The following is a 23,217-nucleotide window of genomic DNA, read 5'->3' on the forward strand; positions in this document are numbered from 1 at the left end:
GAATTCTCTCCACTGATTTATCATGGTTCATTTCCTAACTTCAATCAGATCTCAGCTCAAAGTTCATCCTAGTCACTCATTCATTTGTTCATTCCAAATGCCAAGCACTGTGGAATAAACCAGAAAACAAAACAAAGTCTCTGCTCTTATGGGGAGGAGAGTACATTCTACTGGAGTGGAAATACACAATAAAATAAACATGGTGTTGGGGCACCTGGGTGGCCCAGTCAGTTAAGAGTCAATTGACTCTTGATTTTGGCTCAGGTCATGATCTCACAGTTTGTGAGTTCAGAGACTGCTTGGGAGTCTCTCTCTGCCCCCTGCACTGTTCTCTCTCTCTCTCAAAAATAAATAAACTTTAAAAATAGAAATAAAGATAACCATGGTGTCAGGTGAAACCATGCTATGAAGAAAACAGCCTAAAAGTATAAAGGGGGGGGGATTCTACATTTGATGGGGTGCTCAGGGATGGCTTTGAGATAAAACGAACTTTCTTTTTGCTCTACTGCTAACCAATCAGGTGGCCTAGGGTGAGATTCTTCACCTTACTGAGGCTGTTTCATCTGTGAAAGGAGTTAAGATTCAGTGGGATGATGCAAGTGGCAGGGTTGGTAAATCCTACTTTCTTGTGCAAATGTGGGTGATTTGAGTCCCATGAAAGAAAGGGAAACTCAGGAGAGGAGGCGTGGGCTGAGATCCTGATGCAGGCCGGCTGGGTCTGCAGACCCAGCCAAAAGGGTCCTTGGCTTCATGCAGGATACAAATCAAACATGAGCTGGCAGTTTATTGAAGATAGAGAGATACGTACTGGGCGTCTAGGAGACTTGGAAAGGAAAAGGCCACAAGTTTCATCTTTTCTTGGAGTCTGGGGTTTTACTGGTGATTGTGCTCTGTGCACATGTCCTCTCAGGCATCCAGGAACTGGTCAGAACAAGGATAGGGTGCAGGTGTCCTTCATAAGCCACTCGTTCCATGAAGCCTGGGGTCTTGGAGATACTGGGTGCCAGTGGTCTGGAATATGCACATGATGGCTCTCCCGGGTCATTCATTCTTTAGATATCGCCTACTGTTCTGGAAGACATCAAAGATATCATTATCTCTTTGTCCCTTACAAGGAGGACATGTGTTTTGCATTAGGAGATTTGTGTAGAGTGGGGTGGGGATGCGGGTCCTATCAAGAATAGAAGTCAGAAAAGAAGCAATGGGGTTGGGGGTGGATGGCTTTTTTTTCATGGGATGCCTTCAGTTTCCCTGTCTCGATCCGAGTCCAACTGGAAGCAACCTCGCAACTGGTACTATGGAAAACGGCTATGATTGCTGCAGAGGCTTCTAGGAAAGCCTGGAATTAAAGTAAAGAAAGAGGGCTTCCCTGTGGGATGCTGACTCTAGTGAGTTGTAGGTCTCAGTGGGGAGGGAGGAACAAAGCAAGGCTTCCAGCCTGCTGGGGTCCCCGTCCGCTACCCCTGAGCTCCAGCATTAGAGCCGGAGTCGCCCGTAATGTTTCACGCCACCGGGATCAAGCTAATCACGTCTTTAAGTGCACCAAAGGACATATGCTTACGGCGGAAACGAGAGCTCCCTAGCCAATGACAGAGACTGTACGGCGGAAGTGTAGAAATGGTCTCGGGAAGATGGCAGCCTCAGTCCGGCCACAAGTTGATTGGCAGGTGCAGTGACCAGAGGGTAAGCCTTACAGCACGAGCGGCTGTTTGGAGGCTGAGGCACGAAGGAGCTGCGGGCCGAGCTCAGGGAGGAATCGGAGGCACTTATATAAAAATCTCCGGAGAGCTAGAGAAGGGGCGGTTCCGGACGGGGTGCTGCGGCAGGCGAGGTCTGGCCGGAGAGCAGGGACGCCCGGAAGGGGCGGGGCTTGCAGCGGGGCGGGCGGGGCTTTTGGAGATCCGGAGCCGGGCCTGGAGACGAGGCCGGGGTTGGGAGCAGTTAGGGGCAGGGTTTATGGGGTGGGCGTGGCTATGAGGTGGGACTTGAGGCGGGGCCGAAAGAGACCCGGACAGAGCAGGAGAGGGGAAGGGCTTGGGGGGACTGGGCCTGGTCTGGGGGAGCCTCATCTAGCGGATTTCCGACGTGGCGGCGGCAGCATCAGACCAGGCCCTGTCCCCCGATCTCATCTCGATTCCTTTCTCCTCTCTCGCTCAACAGCTCTAGACTCCAGGCCCTGTCCCCTGGGCTCTGCCTTCGGATGTCCCACCGTCCGCAGCCTGCATGCGCCGTGGGGCGCCCCAGGACCAGGAGCTGGTGGGCCCGGGGGCTCCTGCGCGGGGGTCCCGGGGCGCCCCTCCTCCCTCGGGACTTGTCCCGGTTCTCGTCTTTCCCCCGGACCTAGTATTCAGAGCGGACCAGCGGAGCGGACCCCGGCAGCTGCTGACCCTCTATAACCCCACGGGAGCAGCGCTTCACTTCCGAGGTGAATGGATGGGCGCCTCATGCTAGGGTTCTGGGTCTGGGGCCAAGACATTGGGGGGCTGTGTGGGCTGGAGGAGTGTGATGAGCAGGGTCAGATATCCAACCTTGGCAGACTGTAAGAGTCATGTCCTTCCCTGGGGTAGAGGCAAGAGGGACTCTAGTGTCCCTCCCTGGGCAAGCTTGTGTAGGGTCTCTAAAGCAAATCGGTCTGTGTATGCCTTTATCCCTCAGTCCTGTGCACAGCACCTGCCAAATACACGGTGTTTGACGCAGAAGGATATGTGAAACCTCAGTCCTGCATTGACATGTGAGTTGGGAGGGTTGAGGGGACTCGTGGAAGCCAGGGGTCGCTGCCACCGTTGTCAGAATTACCGCACCCGTGCCCTATGGCTCAGACCTGGTCCTCTTCAACCTTTTTCCCCACCTCTGTCAGCATCCCTAAGGGAAAGGCTCCTGGGAGGTGGAGCCTGGATCCACTTGGATCACTTCCTGTCACTCACTTCCTCTCAATGGGCCTCTCTCCTATTTTGGGACCAGTGTGATTCGCCACGTGGCCCCCATTCCCAGCCACTATGAGGTCCAGGACCGCTTCCGCATTGAGCTGTCTGAGGAAGGAGCTGAGGGTCGAGTGGTGGGGCGCAAGGACATCACCTCGATTCTGAGGGCCCCAGCCTACCCCCTTGAGCTTCAGGGACAGCCTGACCCAACGCCCCACCCAGGGCCTCCTTCCTGGACAGCACCATCCACGGCCAGACACTTCCCCGAGAGTGAGTTGGGGGATGGGAATTCTTGAGTTCTTGAGCATTACCCTAGAGATGCACCCACTTGAAGTAGAAGGGGTCTTCCGGTTCAGTCTTTTGCGTTTTGGTAGAAGCATTCCTAGAAGCTAAGATTTTATATGAGGTTAAGCAAAACACAGACTTTTGTAGTTTTTCGTGGTTTCTGGTTTCTGGCTTCTACTTAGAGGGAAAAGTTCTCCCTTGGCTCTAACTTCAGTACTTCCTATCATGTGCCAGCTTAGTTCAGTTCAATATGAAACGCATACTGAACCACTGTGCTGTACCAAGTTGTGGGCTCTATATGGGAGATAAAGTTCTTGCCTGACAAACATGTCCACAGGAGCCAGTAATGAAGACAGGGTGAATAGGAAAAAAAAAAAATGCTGAGGGACCAGAGGATAGAGGGTTTCTTGTGATTGTTGGGACAGAGGCTCCAGGGAGGAGAGGACACCTGCAGAATGCCCCTTGGAAGGCAATAAAAAATAGACACACCTCCAATCTCCAGCTTCCTTCCTGGGGACGGTGGGCTGGGCAGGAGGGGGGCTGGAGCTTCTGATGAGCCAGGCTTGTTTCCCAGACCCCCATCCGCAACTGGCCACCAGTTCCTTCCTCCTCTTCTTGCTGACCGGCATAGTCTCCGTGGCCTTCCTGCTGCTTCCACTCCAGGATGAACTTGGCAGCCAGCTGCCCCAAATTCTGCACGTCTCCCTGGGACAGAAGTTGGTGGCGGCCTACATCTTGGGTGAGCAGTAGTGGCTAGGGAGATGGGGGCCACGAGGAAGGCTAGCAGAGCCTCAAGGCTGCTCATTTGGTCTTGCTCTTCTGTCCTCCCCCTCCAGGCCTCCTCACCATGGTGTTCCTTCGGACCTGAGCTCCCTGCTCAACTTCCACCCACCTCCTGGGGCAGAGACGTGGATGTGCACATGAGACAGCCACTGTGATGCTCATGCCTTGCCTCAACTCCTAACCTTCTTCTTCCTGCCCAGCCTCCCTCCCCAACTACCCAGGGATTTGTATTCATTTTCCAAATTGAATAAATTTTTGAAATTTAAACTGAGAAACATAGGGAACAAGCCCCTTTCTTCCCACTTCATTCCTCCAGTTCCTCCTCCCATCCCCAGGGGACCTGGGAGCCCAGGGGCAGTGAAGGGGCCCAGTGAGGGTTCTAATCCTGGTGCTGCACCAGAAAAACTGTGTGGCCTTGAGCAAGTCATTGAACTTCTCTGAGCTTCTATTTCTACCTCTAAAATGAGGGAATTGGGCAAACAATTTTTTTAATGTCCCCTTTACCTCTAACAAAGGGTCCTGTCCCTAAACTGATGTACTCAAATTACAAAGAATCAAATCCTGCCTAATCCCACCCACTGTAGACATACAGTTTCAGTCTTTCTTTTTTTTAAGTTTTATTTCTATTCTGAGAGGAACGGAGTGGGGGAGGGGCAGAAAAAGAGAGAGAGAGAATCCCAAGCAGGTTCCCCGCTGCCAGTGCAGAGCCCAACATGGGGCTCAAACTCATGAAACTGTGAGATCATGACCTGAGTTGAAACCAAGAGCCGGACGCTTAACCAAGCCACCCAGATGTCCCATCTAGTCTCATATTCTTGAGCTATCAGAGCCTCTTGCCAGGGTTTCCTAGATGTTTCCAGTACCCAGAATCCTTTTCTGCCTTTTTGACCCTTTATCTGCTTTTGTCTCTTCCTTTATGACTTCCACTCCTGTGGATCAGAAACACCAAGGTCCCTGGCAAGACTGGGGAAAATGGGATTGCCTGACATAACCTCAACACAACCAGGCAGGAGAAACTAAGGCACAGGAAAAGAATAGGATCCTTGAAAGGTAGGTGTCCAGCCCTCTATCAGATGCAGGGCAAGGGAGAAGAAAGGAAGAGGGACAGCCAGTGACACTGGCAGATCGTTGACTGGGGAGAAAAATCAGCAAGATAATGTTAAGACAGACTCCATCTGTTCTCTGCCTCTGTTGTCATGTCTCTGATCCTCTTGCCTCCTAGAAGAACCCTATTGATGACATCCCCCCTCTCCCTCAATCCAGGATAATCTCCCTGTTAGTTTGCTAGGGCTGCACAGATGGTGGGGGCTTAAACAGAAATTAATTTTCTGACAGTTCAGAGGCTAGATGTTCAAGAGTAAGGTGTCAACAGGTTTGGTTTCTCTGGAACCTTCTCTTTGGCTCCCAGATTGCCCTCTTCTCGCCATGTCTTCACATGACCTCTCCTCTGTGTGTGCACATCCCTGATGTCTCTCTGTGTCCAATTTTCTTACAAGGACACTGATCAGATTGGCTTAGGTCTACTCTAATGGCTTCATTTGAATTTAATCACATCTTTTTTTTTTTTAATGTTTTATTTATGTTTGAGAGAGAAAGAGACAGAGTGGAAGCAGGGGAGGGGCAGAGAGAGAGATACACACAGAATCCAAAGCAGGCTCTGGGCTCTGAGCTGTCAGCACAGAGCCCAATGCGGGGCTCGAATCCACAAACTGTGAGGTCATGACCTGGGCCGAAGTTGGACGCTTAACCAACTGAGCCACCCAGGCGCCCCCAAGAACTTAATCACATCTTTAAAGGCCCATCTCCAAACACAGACTGAGATATTGGAAGTTAGGACTTCAACATAGGAATTTGGTGGGGGAGCACATTTCAGCACAAAACACTCCCCATCTCAAGATCCTCAACCCAATCACCTCCAAAAAGTCCTTTTTTGTTGGGCAAGGTAACATTCATTCACAGGTTTTGGGGATTAGGACAGGAACGTCTCTTTTCCAGATTGGTATTCTGGACAAGGTGAAGGGCTGAGAAACCACTTTGGGAAATTTGTTGTGGATATTATGTCAGAGAAGCAAATAGTTGAGAAGGGTCTAACCCTAGTCCAGACTCCTGAGAACCCACCAAGTCAGGCTCAGGGTGCTCAAGAGGGGGAAGTTTCATCCTGGAACCCGGGGCCTGGGGGATCGCAAGCTGTACACTAAGAGGCCTTCACTCCCCAGCGTCCTGAGGAGCAGGGTAGGACCTGTCTGCATCAAGAGGACCCAGTAGCCCAGACACAGGCCCTAGGATTTATGCAGCTGCCCTGGGAGTGAGGGCCAGGGCTGCCGCCTCCTGAGATGTGATTAAAGGTAAAGTGGTGCGGACAGCACTTACACTCCCCTGCCCTCCTGCAGCTTCTACCTTGCTGGACAAAGACCCCTTTGGTCAAAGGGGACCCATGGGGAGAGAAGTCCCAGGGTGGGTGAATCTTTTTTTTTTTTCTTAAATAGTTTATTGTCAAGTTGGTTTCCATATAACACCCAGTGCTCATCCCAACAAGTGCCCTCCTCCATGTCCATCGCCCCCCTTCCCCTCTCCCTCACCCCCATCAGCCCTCAGTTTGTTCTCAATATTCAAGAGTCTCTCATGGTTTGCCTCCCTCCCTCCCCAACTATTTTTCCCCTTCTCCTCCCCCATGGTCCTCCATTAAGTTCCTCCTAATCCACCTATATTTGCAAACATATGGTATCTGTGTTCTGCCTGACTTATTTCACTCAGCACAACACCCTCAGGTTCCATCCATGTTGCTACGCATGGCCAGATTTCATTCTTTCTCATTGCCATGGAGTATTCCATTGTATAAATAAGCCACATCTTCCTGATCCATTCGTCAGTTGATGGACACTTAGGCTCTTTCCATGATTTGGCTATTGTTGAGAGTGCTGCTATGAACATTGGGGTACATGTGCCCCTATGCATCAGCACTCCTGTATCCCTTGGGTAAATTCCTAGCAGTGCTATTGCTGGGTCATAGGGGAGTTCTATTGTTAATATTTTGAGGAACCTCCACACTGTTTTTCAGAGGGGCTGCACCAGGGTGGGCAAATCTAACAGGTGTGTGTGACCCCTGCAGTCTCCTCTCCCAGGGCCCCATGCTCAGGAGGCCCCGTGTTTGGGAGTTAATGCTCTGTGGTCACCTACTTGAAATTCTTAATTGATTCTGCCTTTTAGTTTATGTTTTAGGGTCTATGACCATACCACCCTGAACGCGCCCGATCTTGTCTGAATTTATATTTTGGAAGCACAGTCTGATGGGACAATGGAGGATGTGCTGGGGATCTTGCTGCCCCTGGTCAGATTCTTACCTGCTAGCTCCCTTTCTCCACCCAGAGACAGCTGTTACCCTCCTTTCCCAGCAGGGCCTGACCAGGCACAGGGAGTCTCCAGGTCACAGTCAGGGTCTGGCATGTGCGCCATCCCTACCAAGTTGTGGAACAGAGCCCTGAGTGCCTATGAGGATCTGCCCCAGGGTATTTCCGTCTGAAGATCTGGACATTAAGTAGCAAGTTAAATTCCACCATACAGGTTGAAAGACTGTGGGAAGGAAAAAGGGTCGTTCATACCTTTTGAACAAGAGGCCCTACAAATAATGTATCCATCTCTGGTCTCAGTAGAAGCCAGCTCTTCACCCCTCGATGGTCTTTGGAGAAGGGCCGTCTTTATTTCCTTAGACAGCTTCCTTCCTCAGGTAACAGAACAGCTCAGTTTTCCCCATGAAGACACCATTCCTACTTGCATCCTCTTTGGCCCCTCTGCCCAACCCGTCCCTGTCTCAAGGGAGGGAGGATTGGGTAGAGTGAGGGTGAGGAAGAAGCATAAAGGTGCTTATAAACAACAGATGCCACCAGGTGGTTTATTAAGATCCAAACCCCAGCCTCTCCCACCAGAGACCACCAGTTGGCCACAGGCTATGGTTCCAGTCATTCTCCCACTAGACTGGTCCTGTCCCAGGACCTAGGAAACCTTCCAGAGTGGTCTCTAAGTGTAGGGGACCTCTTTCCCGAAAGGTAAAGGGCTATGATGAAAGGGCAGATGCTGCTCTCTGATTAGCTGACAGTACGGCCGGTCCATTGTGGAAGGCACTCCTCAACTACTCCTACACTTCAGGGCTAGGGGTGTGGGTGTGTGCGCAGGCATTTTGGCTGGGCCCCTTGCAAGGACGGGAAAGGCTAATGAGAAATCGGTCAGCAGGTAGAGGTGGTACTAGGCACCTCCATCACCTAGAAATCACTCAAGCGGGAGGGCAGGAGCTCTTGGCAGGGGCATATGCTCGTCCAGCCCACCGCGGACCTCAGAAGTTGTTATCGATGTTCCAAACGTCCCCACTAAGTGCGTTGGCTGCCCCCTGCAGCGTCCAGGTGAGCAGGGCCAGCTGGCGTCGGAAGCGGCTCTCCTGGAAGCTCAGACCGGGAGGCACCTGGAAGGAGGCAGCTCTAGGGTCTCCGGAGCCGCCCGAGCGCAGCAGTCGCACGTGGTCGAGCAGCGCGCCCAGCGTGTGGTCTCCGTGGCCCAGGAAAATGTGGCGGAATGGGGAGTCGGCCGGCGACACGTACTGGGACAGGAAGTAGAACTCCACCTGCACCGAGAAGGGGATCAGGTCAGCTTGGGGGTTCACCCTGGAGCGCGGGGGCCAAACACACCTAGGCGAACATTGCTGAGCAGCTTCTTTAAGTCCCACCTCCCTTTGACTATCCAATCGGGAGTAGCCATTCTTTGACGTCACCTGCAACCGGGTAGGATGCGTCCTCCTACTGTGTTTCGGATTATATCCCTTTCTATCCCTCCGACCTCCAAGCCAGCATCTACGCCTCCCATTCACTTACCCGGCTGAAGCCTTAAAGAACAGTCTATCGTCCTGGTGTTCCTCACTCTCCTACACCCTAGTCATTCCCCCTCACGGCCTCTAGCGTCTACATATTAGAGTCAAAGGTCAAGGGGACTGGCCAGCGCTAATGAAGTGCCTGACTCTGTCCTCTATAACTTGCATGCTGATCATCCTTCTTGAGATGGCCTCACTCCAGTTCTCCTACCTTTCTTCCAGCCTCTCTGGGTTTCTTGTGCTCCCACCTGTGGGCAGGCCCAAGGCTGGACCCCCACCCTCTGCTCCTCTCCTTACCTACAATCCGGTGGTTTTCAAGCCTGGCTGTTTATTAGAATCACCATCGCGCGGGTGCCACCCCAACAACATCGGAATCTCTAGGGGTGGTCTCACAAGCTCACATCTTTTCAGGTCCTCCATCTTTCTCTGGAAGGGCTCCTCAGTGCCCCTGGCTGCAGTCAGGACCTCATGGGGATAATTGCCAAGTCTACTTGACAAAAATCATCCACTGAAATCCTGGCTTCCACTTTTCTGGCCCTCCCCACCAGGTAGGGGGCACCTGGGCACAGCCTCATACACATGTGAGCACCAACTTTTTCTAAAACCTGACCCTTGCACCCACAGTCCCTCGTGAGCACCAGGGTCTCCCCAGTGCCTCTCAGCCCCGAAGGTGTGTTCATGTGAGTGGGGTGAGCTCAGACTGCCTGGTTTCTGATTTTGGCTCCACCACTTACTGTTATCTTGGATAAGTTATCTTTGTACAGTACTAGCAACCACACAAGATATGGGGGAGTCCTGTGAGAGAAAATGCAGGAAAACCCACACACATGGCAGCCCTCAAAAAACGGCAGCTGCTATCATTTTCCCTCTCCCCTTCCTCAATACCCCATCTGTCCATTTTCCTTCCGAATGTCTCCCATTATTACAGTTCCCTCACCCACAAGTGGTATCTACTACCACTCCTCATCCAGAGCTTAGTCACTCTGTTCATTCCCTCTTCACCATGTACAGTCTGGCCAAATCCTCCCTAAAACTCTGCTCTGCCCCCACCATAACACCTTTCTAATTCGCTTGATGCCCAGACCCTAAAAATCCAAACTTCTTATCCTGGCATTCAAGTTTCCCTTGATAGATGATCTCTCTCCCACAATTTGGTGCACCTCTCCCTTCTACTTCTCCACAGGCTTCTGTTCCAGCTCTGCTGGTCCATGTCCTGCTCCCAAGGACAGTCAGGCTTATCTCACTGTCATTCCCTTACTCTGGGTCTCTCCACTCTGAAATGTCTTTTTTTTTGCACCAACCCAAGTTCTGTTTGTTCCTCAAGGCCAACATCACAGTCTAAAGCAGGGGTTAGCAAGCTTTTTCTGCAAAAAGTCAAGTAGCAAATATTTTTGGCTCTGCAGGCCATACTGTTTCTGTTGCAAACACTCAGCTTTGCCACCATAGCTACCACAAAAGCAGCCACAGACAATCTGAAAATCAATGCACATGGCTGTGTTTCCATAAAACTTTACTTGAAAAAACAGGCAGCAGGCCAAATTTGGCCCACTGGCTAAAGTTTACCAACCCCTGGTCTAGAGCCAGCTGTGTTGCTGGTTCTGAAGTCCTGAGTCGTTTACTCTCCAGCCCTGAGTCTGAGCCATGCCCCTAACACACAGATGCCTTTTATTCCCTGGGGGGCATGTGGCAACTTGGGGGGTGGGGTGGGTGAAGGGAGTAGTATCTTTTTGTGTTCCTGGAGTCTGGCACAGCAGGAATTAAAGCAAGATCTGTGAATGAGAATGAACCATGCAGTGTCTCAGTGGAAGGGACAAAGGGAAGAGGAGATAGAGAGGTCAGGAAGTAGGGGAGGAAGAGAGGAAACTGAAGAGAGAGAAGAATGAGAGGGATCAGGAGAAAAGAGCAAGGATGAAAGAGCAAGAGGGATGGGTTTGTGAACAGAAACAAGGAATGAGTGGTGCCAAGGAAAACAGGCAAGGTCATAAGGAGGGAAATATAAGCAAAGACATGTTCCAAAGCCATGGTCCTGCATACACTATGGGTTCCCTGTCCACACCACACGCACAGAGGATGGTCCTGCTTAGAATTTTGTCCTGTCGACTTTCTCCCACACCCACGGTCCCTACTTATTCCATTTCCAGAAATCAAAGGGTTGTGGGATTGAGTTTTTAGAGTAAAGAAATGGAAGAAAGTGGAGAGGTTGGAAGAAGAGATGGAGCGTGAGTTGCAAAGTATTCAAAAAGAAACAGGAGTGATTGGTCAAAACAAGATCCTGTAAAACTTTATGTGACACCTCCCCCCGGCAGCTTCTCTGGGTTTCATCTCTCTTATTACCAGAAGGAAGAGAGCTCTCTTTGCTCTGAATTTCTTAAGCCTTTGCCCCTCCTGGGCCGTAAGCTTGTGCCTCCTGTACTGTGGACAATCATGGAGGGCTCAGGGCAGGGCAGTTCTGCCACACCGTCTGCCAAGCGGTCAGCCAAGTGGCTGGCCCTCCCTGTCAGTTTCTTCACTTTGTGGGGCCTGTCTCAGTGGTTATTCCAGCCTCGCCGGTCTGTGAGCACTGTCAGTCCGGGCCTGGAAGCGCCCAGAGGACAGGGACCACAGGAACCGGGCAAAGACTGAAAGAGGGAAAATGCCTGCGGAGGGCGGCTACAGGCCACCGGAAAAGGGAGAGGGCGTGGCAGGGGGCGGGGCCTCACCCGCATGATGCGCACGTTGTACATGCGCATCAGCCGCTCATCGCTCTCCTCGGAGCTGTAGATCTCCTTTCGCAGCTTCTCAGCCGCCCGGATGTAGTCCCCCCGCGCCGAGTACACCCACTGGAGGGTTAGTCCGCGGGCCTGAGGGTGATGATGCAGGCTGGGGCCAGAGGCAGAGGCCAGGATGGGGGATGGAGCTGGGACCCTGGGACCCTGGGACCCTGGGGCTGGCAGGACTAGGGGGTATAGTGGAACAGAATACTGGGATAGGGAAGATCTGTGTGGTTGGGAGGGTGTGAGCTGGGGCCTAAGGGGCCTAGGGCAGGAGTAAAGGGGCCAGGTTGCCAGAGGGCACTAGACCCTAAGGATTGTGGGGAGGAGGGGCCACACCTCTGGAATGGGCAGCACTTTGAGGGGATATACCGGCCCCCGCCCCCAGAAGCCAGGAGCAGGGTTGGTGTCTTGGACCTTGAGGTCCCTAGAGAACTCGTTGAGGCTGCCGATGTGCTTGAGGACCACGTCCCCGTAGCGGCCAAAGTCCAGAGGCAGCAGGTGATCGTGGCTGAGCCTGATGAGGAGCTGCCCAGCAAGCTGGGCCACAGCCTGGGCCACCGCAGGCAGGCGGCCCCGCAGAACCCTGTGTAGGTTTTCGTATGTGTCGTCCTTCGTGTGCAGGAACGGGTACACCTGGCCATCCTGCCGGAACAGAGTGAGGGCTAACACAGGTCTTTGTGCAGACAGGCTGAGGGGCTGTGGCTCTGGGACAGGGACAGGAAGTCTCACCTCCATGAAAGAGAACTCAACGGCAGGGACCCCCGCAAAGGCCGTGAAGGAATAGGCACTGCTGTCCATGGGCAGTGGCCGGATCCTGGGAGTGGGCAGGTTGGAGTGCTCTGTGGGTTTGGCTCCCCTACAAGTTGCCCTCCCTCACCCTTGCCCCAACTTACACCTCAGCATCCCAGCTGTGATTGTTGGACATCACCTGCTCATAGAGGGTCTGCCCACTGCGGTTAGGAGAGTCCACCTGGGGGCAAGGTAAGGGGCACCAGTCAGGTCAGGCCCTGGCCGCCACAAGCTTCCCTTCATGCCCTGCTCCTGGCCAGGGCCTTGCCTGCTTCAGGATGTTCTCTATGAGGCTGATCAGAAGGGGGCTGGTCTTGGCCTGGAACTTGTCATCTCCTGCAGAGAGGGAGGAGAAGGGATGCCAGGCTCAAGGCTTGGCCCCAAGGGCAGGGTGCACCAGAGGGGGCCCAGCTGGCCACAGTATCCCCACTCACCCAGCACTGCATTGTCCAGGCTCACATAGACTACAGCTTTGAGGTGCAGCACACTGAGGTAGCCCTGTGGGTGAGGGATGTGGAGTTTAACCCCCTCCCCACCTCTTCCCACTGCCTGACTCCCTGCCCTGGACCTCACGTTACCTCCAGCCACTCTGTGGAGCCCACACTCCCAAAGTCCCCTCCGTCCCAGCTGATGAAGAGAAGGCTTCTGCGGGGCTGGAAGCCTGGAAGCAGAGTGGGTTGGGAGCATTGGCTCAGCTGAAGACCAAGCAAAGACACCATCATTGTCTTCCTCTGCCCTGCTTCCCTGGGGTCCCTCCTTCCCTCCCATCCAACCCAGCCTAGCCCACCTCCCCTGATCTGCCTTGACTCAAGTTTAACAGTGATGGAGATTGCTTTCATGTGGAGTCTTCTGCTTAATGCTTCACTCAGACCAAGGACTATTATTACAGTTGATTCTTGAACATGTGTTTGAAATGCTTGGGTCCATTTACATGCAGATTCAACTGAGCAGAGGGGTCAGTGCCCCTAACCCTGGCGTTGCTCAAGGTTCAATTCTACTTTCATGTTTAGATGGGGAAATGGTGGTAAAGTGACTTTCCCAGGACCATGCAGCTGGGACATGGAGAAGCCAGGTTTGGAGCCCAGGTCTGAGTGGCCACCCTCTAGCCTGTGCTTCTTACTGCCTCTCTGCCCTGTCCTGGCTCGGGCCACAGTCCCAGCTGCCCAGCCCAGGCCCTGACCTTACCATTGCTCACCATGGAGGAAAAGGTTCGCACCAGCTCCAGCAGGATGGCCGTCCCCACAGCGGACTTGGCTGCTCCTGGGCCCCACGCATCCCTCTGTGCCCCAATGACAACATAGTGATCTGCGGGAGAGAAGGTTTGGGGTCCACATCCTTGGGGCAGTACCCAGAAAGCACCTGGGAGGGTACGTGCTCAAGGGGCCTCATCAGTCTCCATTTGCCAGCCCCTACATCTTTGCAGTCCCAGCCCTGCCAACCCTCTTGTCCCTAAAGAAAGGGGCCCTCTTCCCCTTGGCCCTGCCTGGATGGCCTGCTCCTTCAGCAGGGTGCCTGGGGTCATTCGGGATTCCATCACCTCCCTGGTCAGCCATGTCCTGCTGTTTGACAAGTCCTGACAGGTCTTCCTCCTTTGCCCCTCTCTCTGATCCGCCCCCCCCCCAACCTCTGCCTTTCTCATCTGAGCCACATCACAGGCTTCCCTGTGTCTCTCCCTCAGTGACTGTAGATATCACATTCTTTAGCTCAAGAACCCACTTTGATTCGGGAGCGCCTGGCTGACTCGGTCGGTTGAGCATCTGACTTCAGCTCAGGTTGTGATCTCACGGCTCATGGGCTCAAGGCTCACGTCAGGCTCTGTGCTATCAGGGCGGAGCCTGCTTCCTCTATCCCCCTCTCTGCACCTCCCCTGCTCATGCCCTCTCTCTCTCGCTCTCGCTCTCTCTCTCTCTCTCAAGACTAAACATTAAAATTTTTAAAAAGAACCCACATTGATTCCCCACCACTATCTGCATCTAGTTAGGCTCGAAATATTCGTTTGTCTAACCTGAACTACATTTCATGAGATAACATCACCCAAAGCATGTTTGCTCACCTTCCATGCTAGGGAACTCACTACTGTGCAGAACTGTCCATCCTGTCTCTGGACAGATTTGACTGTGGGAGCTACTCATTGCCACCCTCCTTGGTACCAGATCGGCCTCAACTTGCAGGCTTCTTCCCTACTAACCCCTGCTGCCCCCTCCCCTGGGCATCGCTCTTGCCCACTCCCCCAGGGCCTCCTGCCCCAGCCCCATCTCTAGTCTGGGGTCATGAGCGATGGCTCCCCTCCTGCAGGCTGTGGGCAAGCTAGCACACCTGGCTCTGAGCGGCCCTCGATGCAGCCAAAGATGTTGCTGATGGGGGTGGAGACCCTGTGGTTGTTGACCCCTAGGTGCAAGCCTGGCCCAGGGCCCAGGCGATAAGGGGAAACTGGGAGGCGCCCCTGCCATTCCTGGGAGGCCACAGGGCCTTGGAGCTTCCTGGAGAGGGGTAGAAAGAGTTGGAAGTGGCAGAGAGGCCAAGGCTATGGAAGAGCCCAGAGCTCCCTCTTCGCTCTTTCCCTCCCACCCTCTGGTTCCAGCTCGACTTCTGCAATGTGCCTGCTGCCTTGGACAATTGTGCAGGTTAGGTCCTGCTCAAAGGTGTCCAGAGAAAGTGGGTGTGATACCCAGCTGGAGTTGCACTTACTGGATAGCAGGCACGGGCGTGAGGCTGTGCCCACCCAAAAGATTTTTCTAGTTCACCCCAAAAGACTTTACAAACTAGTTCCCTCTCCCTTTCTCCTCCCCTCCTGGTCCCCACATGCCCCTCACCTCAGCAGGAGGGAGGCAACGTAGGCACTGATGGGCTGGGCTGGGATGTTAGGAAGGCCCGAGGACTGGACTGGAGGGAACTGGGTTTGATTAAAGGAAGGGAAGCCAGGCGTGTAGGGGTCCCCAGTTCCCAGGTGCACCTGTGAGGAAAGGGGTGTCCACGCTGAATCTGTGAGCTGGGTTCCCAAGAGTAGCCTACAAGTCTTATCTCAGACAAGGTGGTATAGTCTTGGGACCCCAGGAATCCACCACTGGCTGCCCCCAGACTCACATGTCCATACACAGCCCTGTGGCTGGACAGGCCGAGCTTGTGTGGGTCTTGGGAGAAGTCAGCAGAATCAGGGTATATGAGCACTCCTCGGGCCCCAAAATCCTGGGCGCTGGCCACCTGGGGATGGGACGTGGGTAAAAGACTCCTTCTCGAAGAGACAACCAATTTATAAGGGCAGGAGAAGCAAGTAAAATTAAAGTGGCACTGCCTCTGCTCTGCTATTATGAAGCAGAGAGAGGCTGTAAGCACCCCATCCCCCACCGTCATCTTCCCACCTTTGCACAGCAAACCTCACTGTGTTCCACAGTCTTCCCTGCTTGTTCTACGTCCCAACCTCCTGATTTTGCTTCCCGCCAATACTTTCTTACCCGCTTGGTTCTTTCTTTTCTCTTTCTGACAGCCTCCTAGAAGCTTCCCATAAGCTGCTATCCTGTCTTCGCGTTCCGCAGCCCTGCACCCTCTTGCTCCACTCCATCACACATTCAGGGACCCTCACCTTCTGTGCAAAGCTGATCTCCCCCAAGCGCACCAGCAGGAGGCGCCCCGCCGGCTCCACGCCCCGAGCCCGCAAGTCCTGCAGGTCCTCTGGCCGCCCATAGTGGGCGTACACCAGCTCTCCCTGGGGATGGGAAGGACCGTGAGGCGAGCTCTCCCTGTCCCTCCTCCGCCACCCGCCACCCGGGAGAGGACGACGCTCGCTACCCCGGTCCTGGGGGCGGGACAGGGGGTGCTCACCGTGGCGTTGCCCGTGGCGCTGTAGGGACAGTAGACGTCGTGGTCCTCCAGCGGCAGGGGCTCCCCGAGCTTCCCAGACGCCTCCACCCAGTGCAGGGTATTGGGATGAGCCCTGAGGAGCGGAGGTGGTAAGCGTCCCCAAGCGCGCCCCCCCATCCCCCGCCCCCGCCCCGCGCACTCACGGGTCTGGGAACTGCAGCCCCACGTAGTGCGTATCCATCCACACGTGGTCCAGCTTTTGGCTCAAAAGCGCCACGCGGATGTCCTGGGCCAGGGCCGCCATGCTGGCCGAGCCAGCCACCCTTTTCCGAAGGCTGGTTTGCCTGAGCGGGAAGAGGTGAGATTGGGGCGTGGAAGAGGAGTTAAGGGACTTCTGGAGGCCTGGAGGGGAGGGAGGGAGGAGGGACTGATGCCAGAGACGTGGGGTCGCCTGGGGGCCTGGGCAGTGAGGCCTCCTAAGTCTCTCCCTGACTCTGCCATTATCATCCATCCCATCACACCACCCCCCCCTTCCCCCGGGCTGCCACCGAGTGTCTGTAAAGCCTCCTTCCTCCTTAGCTTCTGATGGCTTGCTATCTTGTCCACCATGTCTTAGGTTGTTACTGGCTCAGGCCAAACTCACCAATCTACTGCCCCTCCACACATGCGCATATCCTGGGCTTTACCTCACCTATGAAAAACGCTTTTCTTCCAGGGGGCTTAACTGGGCAGAGGGGGCCCTCCATCTACCCCACCCTCCACCTGAGTCTCACGGAGACATCTTACATTGTGGTTCCTGGTGTAACAGTGGGGTCCCTTGTCTTGGAGACCTCACCCTGTCTTCTTCCATAGTCACCACCTAACTAGTGAGACTGTTGTGGCCTGAGCTTCAGGCCAACCTGCTTCACATGCGCCCTCTCCAAAGTGGACAGACTCCTCCCTCCTCAGCATCATCACTGAATACCCTTTACCTTTTGCCTTAGCGGAAACCCAGCTGTCCCTGGAGAGGCCAGGTCTCCTATGGGTCTCTGGTTCTCATACCACCTGTGCTTGGAGCAGAGGCTCCCTGGCTCCACTGTTGCGATTTCTGGCCATTACTCCTCTGGTAAAGGTCTCTTCCTTTGAAGCCTAGACCATCCAGCTCTCCCACTCTCTGTCCCTCTTTCAGCTAATGGGTCACTTGACCGGTTTCATCAAGGACTTTGGCATCTGGCATATCATTTTCCTCTCCACTAAGAAACTCCACAAAGTTTCTGCACTACTTCAAAATCCACATGCAGGGTCACCTTAGTCTCAGCCTCCACCCTCTCAGCTCTCACGAGGACCACTGCACTCCACAGTTGAGGTGGCTTTGTCAGTACCATTCCTTCCCCCACTGCTCCCCCAGTCCCATCCAGGAACTCAAGTTTTGAAATTGTATCCATCAGTGTGTTGTTTGTAAAAATAGATGATGCACACTGTGGATTCCTGTGCATAACCATAAATTAGATGTACACACTGCAATATAGAGACCTTGAAAATACGGTGTTAAGTTAAAAGAAAAGTTTATCAAAATTAAAAACACATTAGAGATTTGCACGTATAGGAGGATTAGGAGGAACTTACCTGAGGAACAAGGGGGAGAAGAAGGGGGGAAATGGTGGGGGAAAGGGAGAGAGGCAAACCATGAGAGACTCTTGAATGCTGACAAAAACTGAGGACTGATGGATGTGGGGGGGAGGGGGGATGGGCATGGAGGAGGACACTTGTGGGGATGAGCACTGGGTGTTATGTGGAAACTAATTTGACAATAAACTATATGTTAAAAAAAAACACATTAGAGAGAGCTGTATCTGAGTAGTGGGTCTTGGAGTGATTTTTTTTTTTTTTTTTACTTTCCTCTTTATATTTTTCCACATGGCTTAGCTTTAAAAAAATAATGAACATAGAGGATTGTATGCAAACATTAAATGTTTTGAAAAAAATAAATGTTTTGAAAATTCTATATATGCATGTGAAACATTCCATATATGACAAAGCCATGTGTGTATTTAAAGGCACACATCAAACACATCAGATGAGCTGCTTCTGGGTGAGGGAATGAGGAAGGAGTGCTCAGGGTTAGGGAGGGAAATCAAACAAGAACAGCCTTTGCTGAGAACACTGAGCTGCTGCCCCAGGAGTATCATAACGCCATTCTTTGCACCAACCTTAAAAACAAAACAAATTCCCTCTACATCTGATTACAATACTCTATTGTTTCAAATTCTTTATTTCTCTCTCTTTCCTCTTAATATAAAATCTAAAGCAGTTTGGGTGGCCATTAAGGCCTTTTATGACCTGAGCCATATCCATCTTGACACCGCAGCTCCCTACCACCACAGGTCAAAATCTAAGTCCTGTGATGTGGCATTCAAGACTTTTCTGGGTTTGTCCTGCCTCCTGTCTGGATACTGGCCCCCTCTGCATTCATTCAGACAGCCACATAGACCATAGTTCACTTCCTCCAGGAGGCCACCATACCTACCCCAGGCCCTTTGCACCTGCTGTTCTCTGACCTGAAATGCTTTACAACCTTATCTTTGCCTGATGAACAACTCACCCCTCAGGCTTTAGCCCATCACTTCTTCAAGGAAGCCTTCCCTGACCCCCAATCTAAGTCAGATCCCCCTGGTTATAGTCATTACAATGATTCTAGTAACAAATACATAGTCAGGAATGTGATTATTAGTTCCATATTGATTTCTCCCAATAGACTGTAAGCTCCAGACTTTTGTTCTCTGCTCTGTCACCCCTACTTACTTAGCCTAGCACCTGCCACATGGTAGGTGCTCAAAAATATTTGGTGGGCAAATGAATGAATGACCTGATCAGTGTCACTGGCAGTCCAGCCATTCACTTCCCTGGCCACACCCACACTGCTCTTGTCATTACCCAGAATTCCATCTCCAGAATATTTATCCGCTGGGGATTTAAACACCAACTGAATGCCAGGCACTGTGCGAAGTGCTGGAGATGTCAAGATAAATAGGAGACTATTTGTCAGATAAATGTTAGAAGTTCCAGTATCCCACTCTCTGACTAGAGCTTTCCAGGTTCCAGCTTGCTCCCTGACCCTCACTATACTTGCTCTTCACCCACATTGAGCACTCCAGACTGTCCAAGCCCTCCAAGCCTCTCTGCAGCTTTCCCTTCCTTCTCCATCCACCCTGGAGTCACATTACTTCATCGCTCACTCCCCCTCACTGCCACCCTCTTGCCTCCCTGCCCTCTGATGGCATCCACAGTGCCACACCTCACCCTGAGACCTGGCAAACTATCCACCTGTTCAGCCTGTACCCAGAGGACCGAGTGATGCTCAAGAAAATAAGAAACCCTGGGGTGCCTGGGTGGCTCAGTTGGTTTAGATGCCCACCCAACTCTTGATTTCGGCTCAGGTCGTGATCTCACTGTTCTTGGGATTGAGTCCCTAGTCCAGCTCTGTGCTGACAGCCCAGAGCCTGCTTGGGATTCTTTCCCTCTCTTTCTCTCTCTCTCTCTCTGCCCCTCCCCTGCTCTCTCTCTTTTTCTCTCAAAATAAATAGTTAAAAATAAATAAAAAGCTATCTGGAGTCTACAGCAAAGTTTATACTCAATAACAAAGTAGTATAAAAACATTCCTATGAAAGTCAGGAACTAGGGGCACCTGGGTGGCTCAGTCAGTTAAGCATCCGACTTTGGCCCCAGTCATGATCTCCTGGTTTGTGGGTTCGAGCCCCACATCGGGCTCTGTGCTGACAGCCAGCTCAGAGCTTGGAGGCTTTTTCAGATTCTGTGTCTCCCTCTCTCTCTGACCCTCCCCTGCTCACTCTATCTCTCTCTCAGAAATAAATAAAACATTAAAAAAGAAAATAAAAAGGGGCGCCTGGGTGGCTTAGTCGGTTAAGCGTCCGACTTTCACTTAGGCCATGATCTCGCGGTTCGTGGGTTCGAGCCCCGCGTTGGGCTCTGTGCTGACTGCCAGCTCAGAGCCTAGAGCCTATTTCAGAGTCTGTGTCTCCCTCTCTCTCTGACCCTCCCCTGCTCACGCTGTCTGTCTGTCTCTCTCCTAGAAATAAATAAAAATATTAAAAAAGAAAAGAAAAGAAAGTCTGGAAATAGACATATCTCCTGTCATCATTACCTAAGTTCACATCCTCTCTCATGCAATAAGCAATGAAAAAGACATAAAAGGTATAAGCATTGAGAAAGAGGCTACACGGGGCGCCTGGGTGGCTTAGTCGGTTAAGCGTCCAACTTTCTCTTAGGTCATGATCTCACAGTTCGTGGGTTCGAGCCCCGCGTCGGGCTCTGTGCTGACTGCCAGCTCAGAGCCTGGAGCCTGTTTCAGTCTGTGACTCCCTCTCTCTCTGACCCTCCCCTGCTACGCTGTCTCTCTCTCTCCTAGAAATAAATAAAAATATTTTTTAAAAGAAAGAAAGAAAGAAAGAAAGAAAGAAAGAAAGAAAGAAAGAAAGAAAGAAAGAAAGAGAGGGTACACATCTCTCACTAGCTATAGCTTATAAGACTTTCTACTTGGAAAAGCCAGGCGTATCCACTGAAACCCTATTCCTGACCAAAGAGAGAGCCATTGGCTGCTTGACCTCTGAACCTACCTGGGCAGTTCCTTCCTAATAGGGAAAGTAACCTCAGCAAAACAAGAGAAACACTGGTCTGCTTGTTCTGGCTGAGCTTTAGGCCTGCATGATCTGTGTCTCCATGGCATCTCTCACAAATTAGACAGAAAGGGTTTGGTCTATGCTCACAAATGCATTTGCTTGCTCATTTTTGCAGATTCCTTAAAATGTCCCTTCTGAGACCCCCCAGAGCTCCCCGCAGCCACAGGTCAAAATCTAAGCCCTGCAATGTGGCATTCCGGACTTTTCTGGGTCTGTCTCACCTCCTGTTTGGATACTGGGCCCTCTTGCTCTCACTCAGACAGTTAGCTCCCGCATCTCCCAAGAGTGCTACCCTCAGAGCCAGAGCCCTCTGCAACCCTTTCTCTGGAACTCCCCTCACCCCACCCCACCCCCAGCTCTTGACATCCTTCCCAGGACCACTGAACAGGGAGGCCAGGGAGGCAAGTGGAAAAAGGGGCCTCACACCAGAGTCCTGGGCAAAGAGGGAGGGAGGCTGAGTTCCAGCAAGGCTGATCCTTACCTGATTATGTCCTCCAGGCGCCCCTCCCCCAGGAACTTCAGGAACATGGCCTGGAGGTCGCTCCAGTACAAGGTGCCCTGGTGGGAGTCTGGGCCCGGCTCATAGTTTATGTCCTCGCTGACCACCAACACATCATCCCCGCATGCCTGGCAAGACCCTCGGAAGGCCACATAGCCCAGAAGGAAAGCTGGGGGATGGGAAGATGGAGATGCCCTTTGTGCCCCACTCTTGACTCCGGAAATCTACCCCTAACCCAGGCCCTTCACTGATGCAGAGGGGATGACACTCACCCCCAGTGAAGATCAGCAGGGCTGTCAGGACCAGGTAGGGGGCAGCCCTTCGTCCTGTTGCTGCCCAGAATCCAAGGTTCTGCTTTCCAGCTCTGGAGCCCAGGTCAGGGCCCCTCAGCTCCATGGGGCAGAATTGGATGGGTGGCTCAGCCCCCTCCTCCCCGTCTTCTTCTTCCTCCTCCAGGTGCCACTGCTGGGTGCCCTCCACGCGCTTGTAGATGGTCTGAGAGGGTCGTGGGGACAACCTTTGCTGTGTGGGGCATGGTGGGCATGAGATTGGGGAAGAGGCATGGGGGATGGGGCAGGAGCTGGCAATAACAGTCAGTGACTATGGGGTGCCAGAAGAGGGCAAGGCAGGGGAAAGGGTCCTGAGAGGCAAGCTGGAGGGGAGACATGGAGGAGGTGCGGAGGGGAGGGGCCAGCCTTGGGGTGTGGGAGGGGGCTGAAGGACCTGTAGAGAAGGCCTAAAGTGTCCCCCAATCCCCTTGGTCTTACCGTTCTGTGAAGTAGACCCCAAAGCCGCTCCATGCTCGCGCCCCCTCCTGAGCCTTGCTGGCTGTTCCCCCAACAGTGATAAACCGTTTATGGGAGCCCCAAGAGGGCCCCTTATCAGCCCTGGCAGGCAGCCTGAGCCCAGGCCGTTCTTGCCCCCCCCCCACAAAGGGTGGGGGCACAGTCCTGGCCTCAGTCCAGCCTTCCAGATATGAACCCCCGGCCCAGGCCAGAGGACAAGGGGCTGTGCCCTCCCCTTCCAATCCCTCCACAGTCCCACTTCTGCCCCCTTCCTGCAAAACAATCAATTTTTTGACCTTGGGGCAGACTTTGGCCTCCTAGTTCCCGTCAGGGGTGGGGGAAGGGGACCGATGACTGGGGAGGGCAAAGATAAGGATTCCCTTTCCTGCTTCCACCCCTCCCAGTGTCCTTGGGGACCCCTTCCTAAGCTCCCTACCATGAAAACCTCACCCCCTCCGAAGTCATCTGGCTTGCAGCCCCACCAGTGAGTGCCTAGCCAGGCCCCTAACACATTAGGCTTGGCTGGGGTGATCCTAAGCTGAAATTGCCTAAGTGGTGTGACCTGGGGGTTGGTTTGGCCATGTGGATGCCGGTCTCATTGGAATCAGGATGAAAAGTGGGTCTCAGGCTCCTGGTAACTTATGGGGAGAGAGGGGGATGGGTGGGAGCATATGGTCAGGAAGGACCAGTGAGTGCTCCATGTTGGGTTTCTCCTGGATCTGCGGGTTAAGGCCCACCAGGCATTGGTGGAAGGTGTCCTAGTCGAGGCCTGGGCAGAGGTGGGTGATCTTCAACAAGTCATGGCCCTCTCTGGGCACCTGCGTCTCTTTGGTGACTGGAGGACTTGACTTCTACCTCTTTGGGGTCTTGGCACCCCAGGAACACATGACGGGCACAAACTGCTAACTTTTATCCACAATTTCACGCAGCGGGTGCAGGTCCTCAAGCCCTACTGAGGATCCCAAGACAAGTAGCTCTGGAATAGAAGGTCTCAGGGGCCTCGTGACGGGGGTCTCCTTTGGGAAACCTCAGCTCCTACCCAAATTGGGAGAGAAGCTCAGAGCTGCTGGGGC

The 23,217-nt window shown here is 53.1% G+C and overlaps 2 protein-coding genes and 1 long non-coding RNA gene across 4 annotated transcripts; 1 reads left to right on the plus strand and 2 right to left on the minus strand.

The window, feature by feature from the left end:
• Positions 1 to 600: 600 nt before the first annotated feature.
• LOC120223654 lies at positions 601 to 1,638 on the minus strand. Its single transcript, XR_005526353.1, has 2 exons — positions 1,562 to 1,638; positions 601 to 1,071 (listed from the first exon to the last, which is right to left on the minus strand). It is a non-coding gene; the product is annotated as an uncharacterized LOC120223654 (long non-coding RNA).
• On the plus strand, positions 1,620 to 4,264 carry MOSPD3 (motile sperm domain containing 3). Of its 2 annotated transcripts, none has more exons than XM_039221844.1 (6): positions 1,620 to 1,683; positions 2,161 to 2,425; positions 2,656 to 2,731; positions 2,962 to 3,191; positions 3,781 to 3,945; positions 4,043 to 4,264. In XM_039221844.1, exons 2-6 carry the CDS (start codon positions 2,224 to 2,226, stop codon positions 4,072 to 4,074), a joined length of 705 nt encoding a protein of 234 aa, XP_039077775.1. In that variant the 5' UTR covers positions 1,620 to 1,683; positions 2,161 to 2,223; the 3' UTR covers positions 4,075 to 4,264. The 2 variants fall into 2 exon arrangements, with proteins under 2 accessions (XP_039077775.1, XP_039077776.1); XM_039221845.1 differs by lacking the exon at positions 1,620 to 1,683 and adding an exon at positions 1,889 to 1,930.
• A 3,586-nt stretch (positions 4,265 to 7,850) lies between these two features.
• Positions 7,851 to 22,159, minus strand: TFR2 (transferrin receptor 2). The gene is made up of 18 exons (XM_039221855.1): positions 22,127 to 22,159; positions 21,632 to 21,881; positions 21,342 to 21,528; positions 16,388 to 16,528; positions 16,206 to 16,317; positions 15,967 to 16,089; positions 15,471 to 15,587; positions 15,200 to 15,339; positions 14,703 to 14,866; positions 13,572 to 13,691; positions 12,965 to 13,047; positions 12,821 to 12,884; positions 12,655 to 12,722; positions 12,491 to 12,567; positions 12,327 to 12,411; positions 12,012 to 12,239; positions 11,544 to 11,684; positions 7,851 to 8,601 (listed from the first exon to the last, which is right to left on the minus strand). The coding sequence occupies exons 1-18, from the start codon at positions 22,157 to 22,159 to the stop codon at positions 8,317 to 8,319; spliced, it is 2,418 nt and encodes an 805-aa protein (XP_039077786.1). The 3' UTR covers positions 7,851 to 8,316.
• Between the last annotated feature and the right edge of the window lie 1,058 nt (positions 22,160 to 23,217).

The sequence above is a fragment of the Hyaena hyaena genome, unplaced genomic scaffold (genome assembly GCF_003009895.1).
Source record: "Hyaena hyaena isolate Hyena2069 unplaced genomic scaffold, ASM300989v1 scaffold_1030, whole genome shotgun sequence".
Classification (NCBI taxonomy): Eukaryota; Metazoa; Chordata; class Mammalia; order Carnivora; family Hyaenidae; genus Hyaena; species Hyaena hyaena.

Excerpts from the sequence above, each read along its gene's own strand:
- TFR2 (XM_039221855.1), bottom strand. The coding sequence starts at position 22,159 with ATGGAGCGGCTTTGGGGTCTACTTCACAGAACG. Across the intron at positions 16,090-16,205 it reads GCGCCACGGGCAACGCCACG|GGAGAGCTGGTGTACGCCCA; the intron begins GTGAGCACCCCC and ends TCCCATCCCCAG. Across the intron at positions 12,240-12,326 it reads TTGAGTTCTCTTTCATGGAG|GATGGCCAGGTGTACCCGTT; the intron begins GTGAGACTTCCT and ends CTGTTCCGGCAG.
- MOSPD3 (XM_039221844.1), top strand. The coding sequence starts at position 2,224 with ATGCGCCGTGGGGCGCCCCAGGACCAGGAGCTGGTGGGCCCGGGGGCT. Across the intron at positions 2,426-2,655 it reads AGCAGCGCTTCACTTCCGAG|TCCTGTGCACAGCACCTGCC; the intron begins GTGAATGGATGG and ends TTTATCCCTCAG. Across the intron at positions 3,192-3,780 it reads GGCCAGACACTTCCCCGAGA|ACCCCCATCCGCAACTGGCC; the intron begins GTGAGTTGGGGG and ends CTTGTTTCCCAG.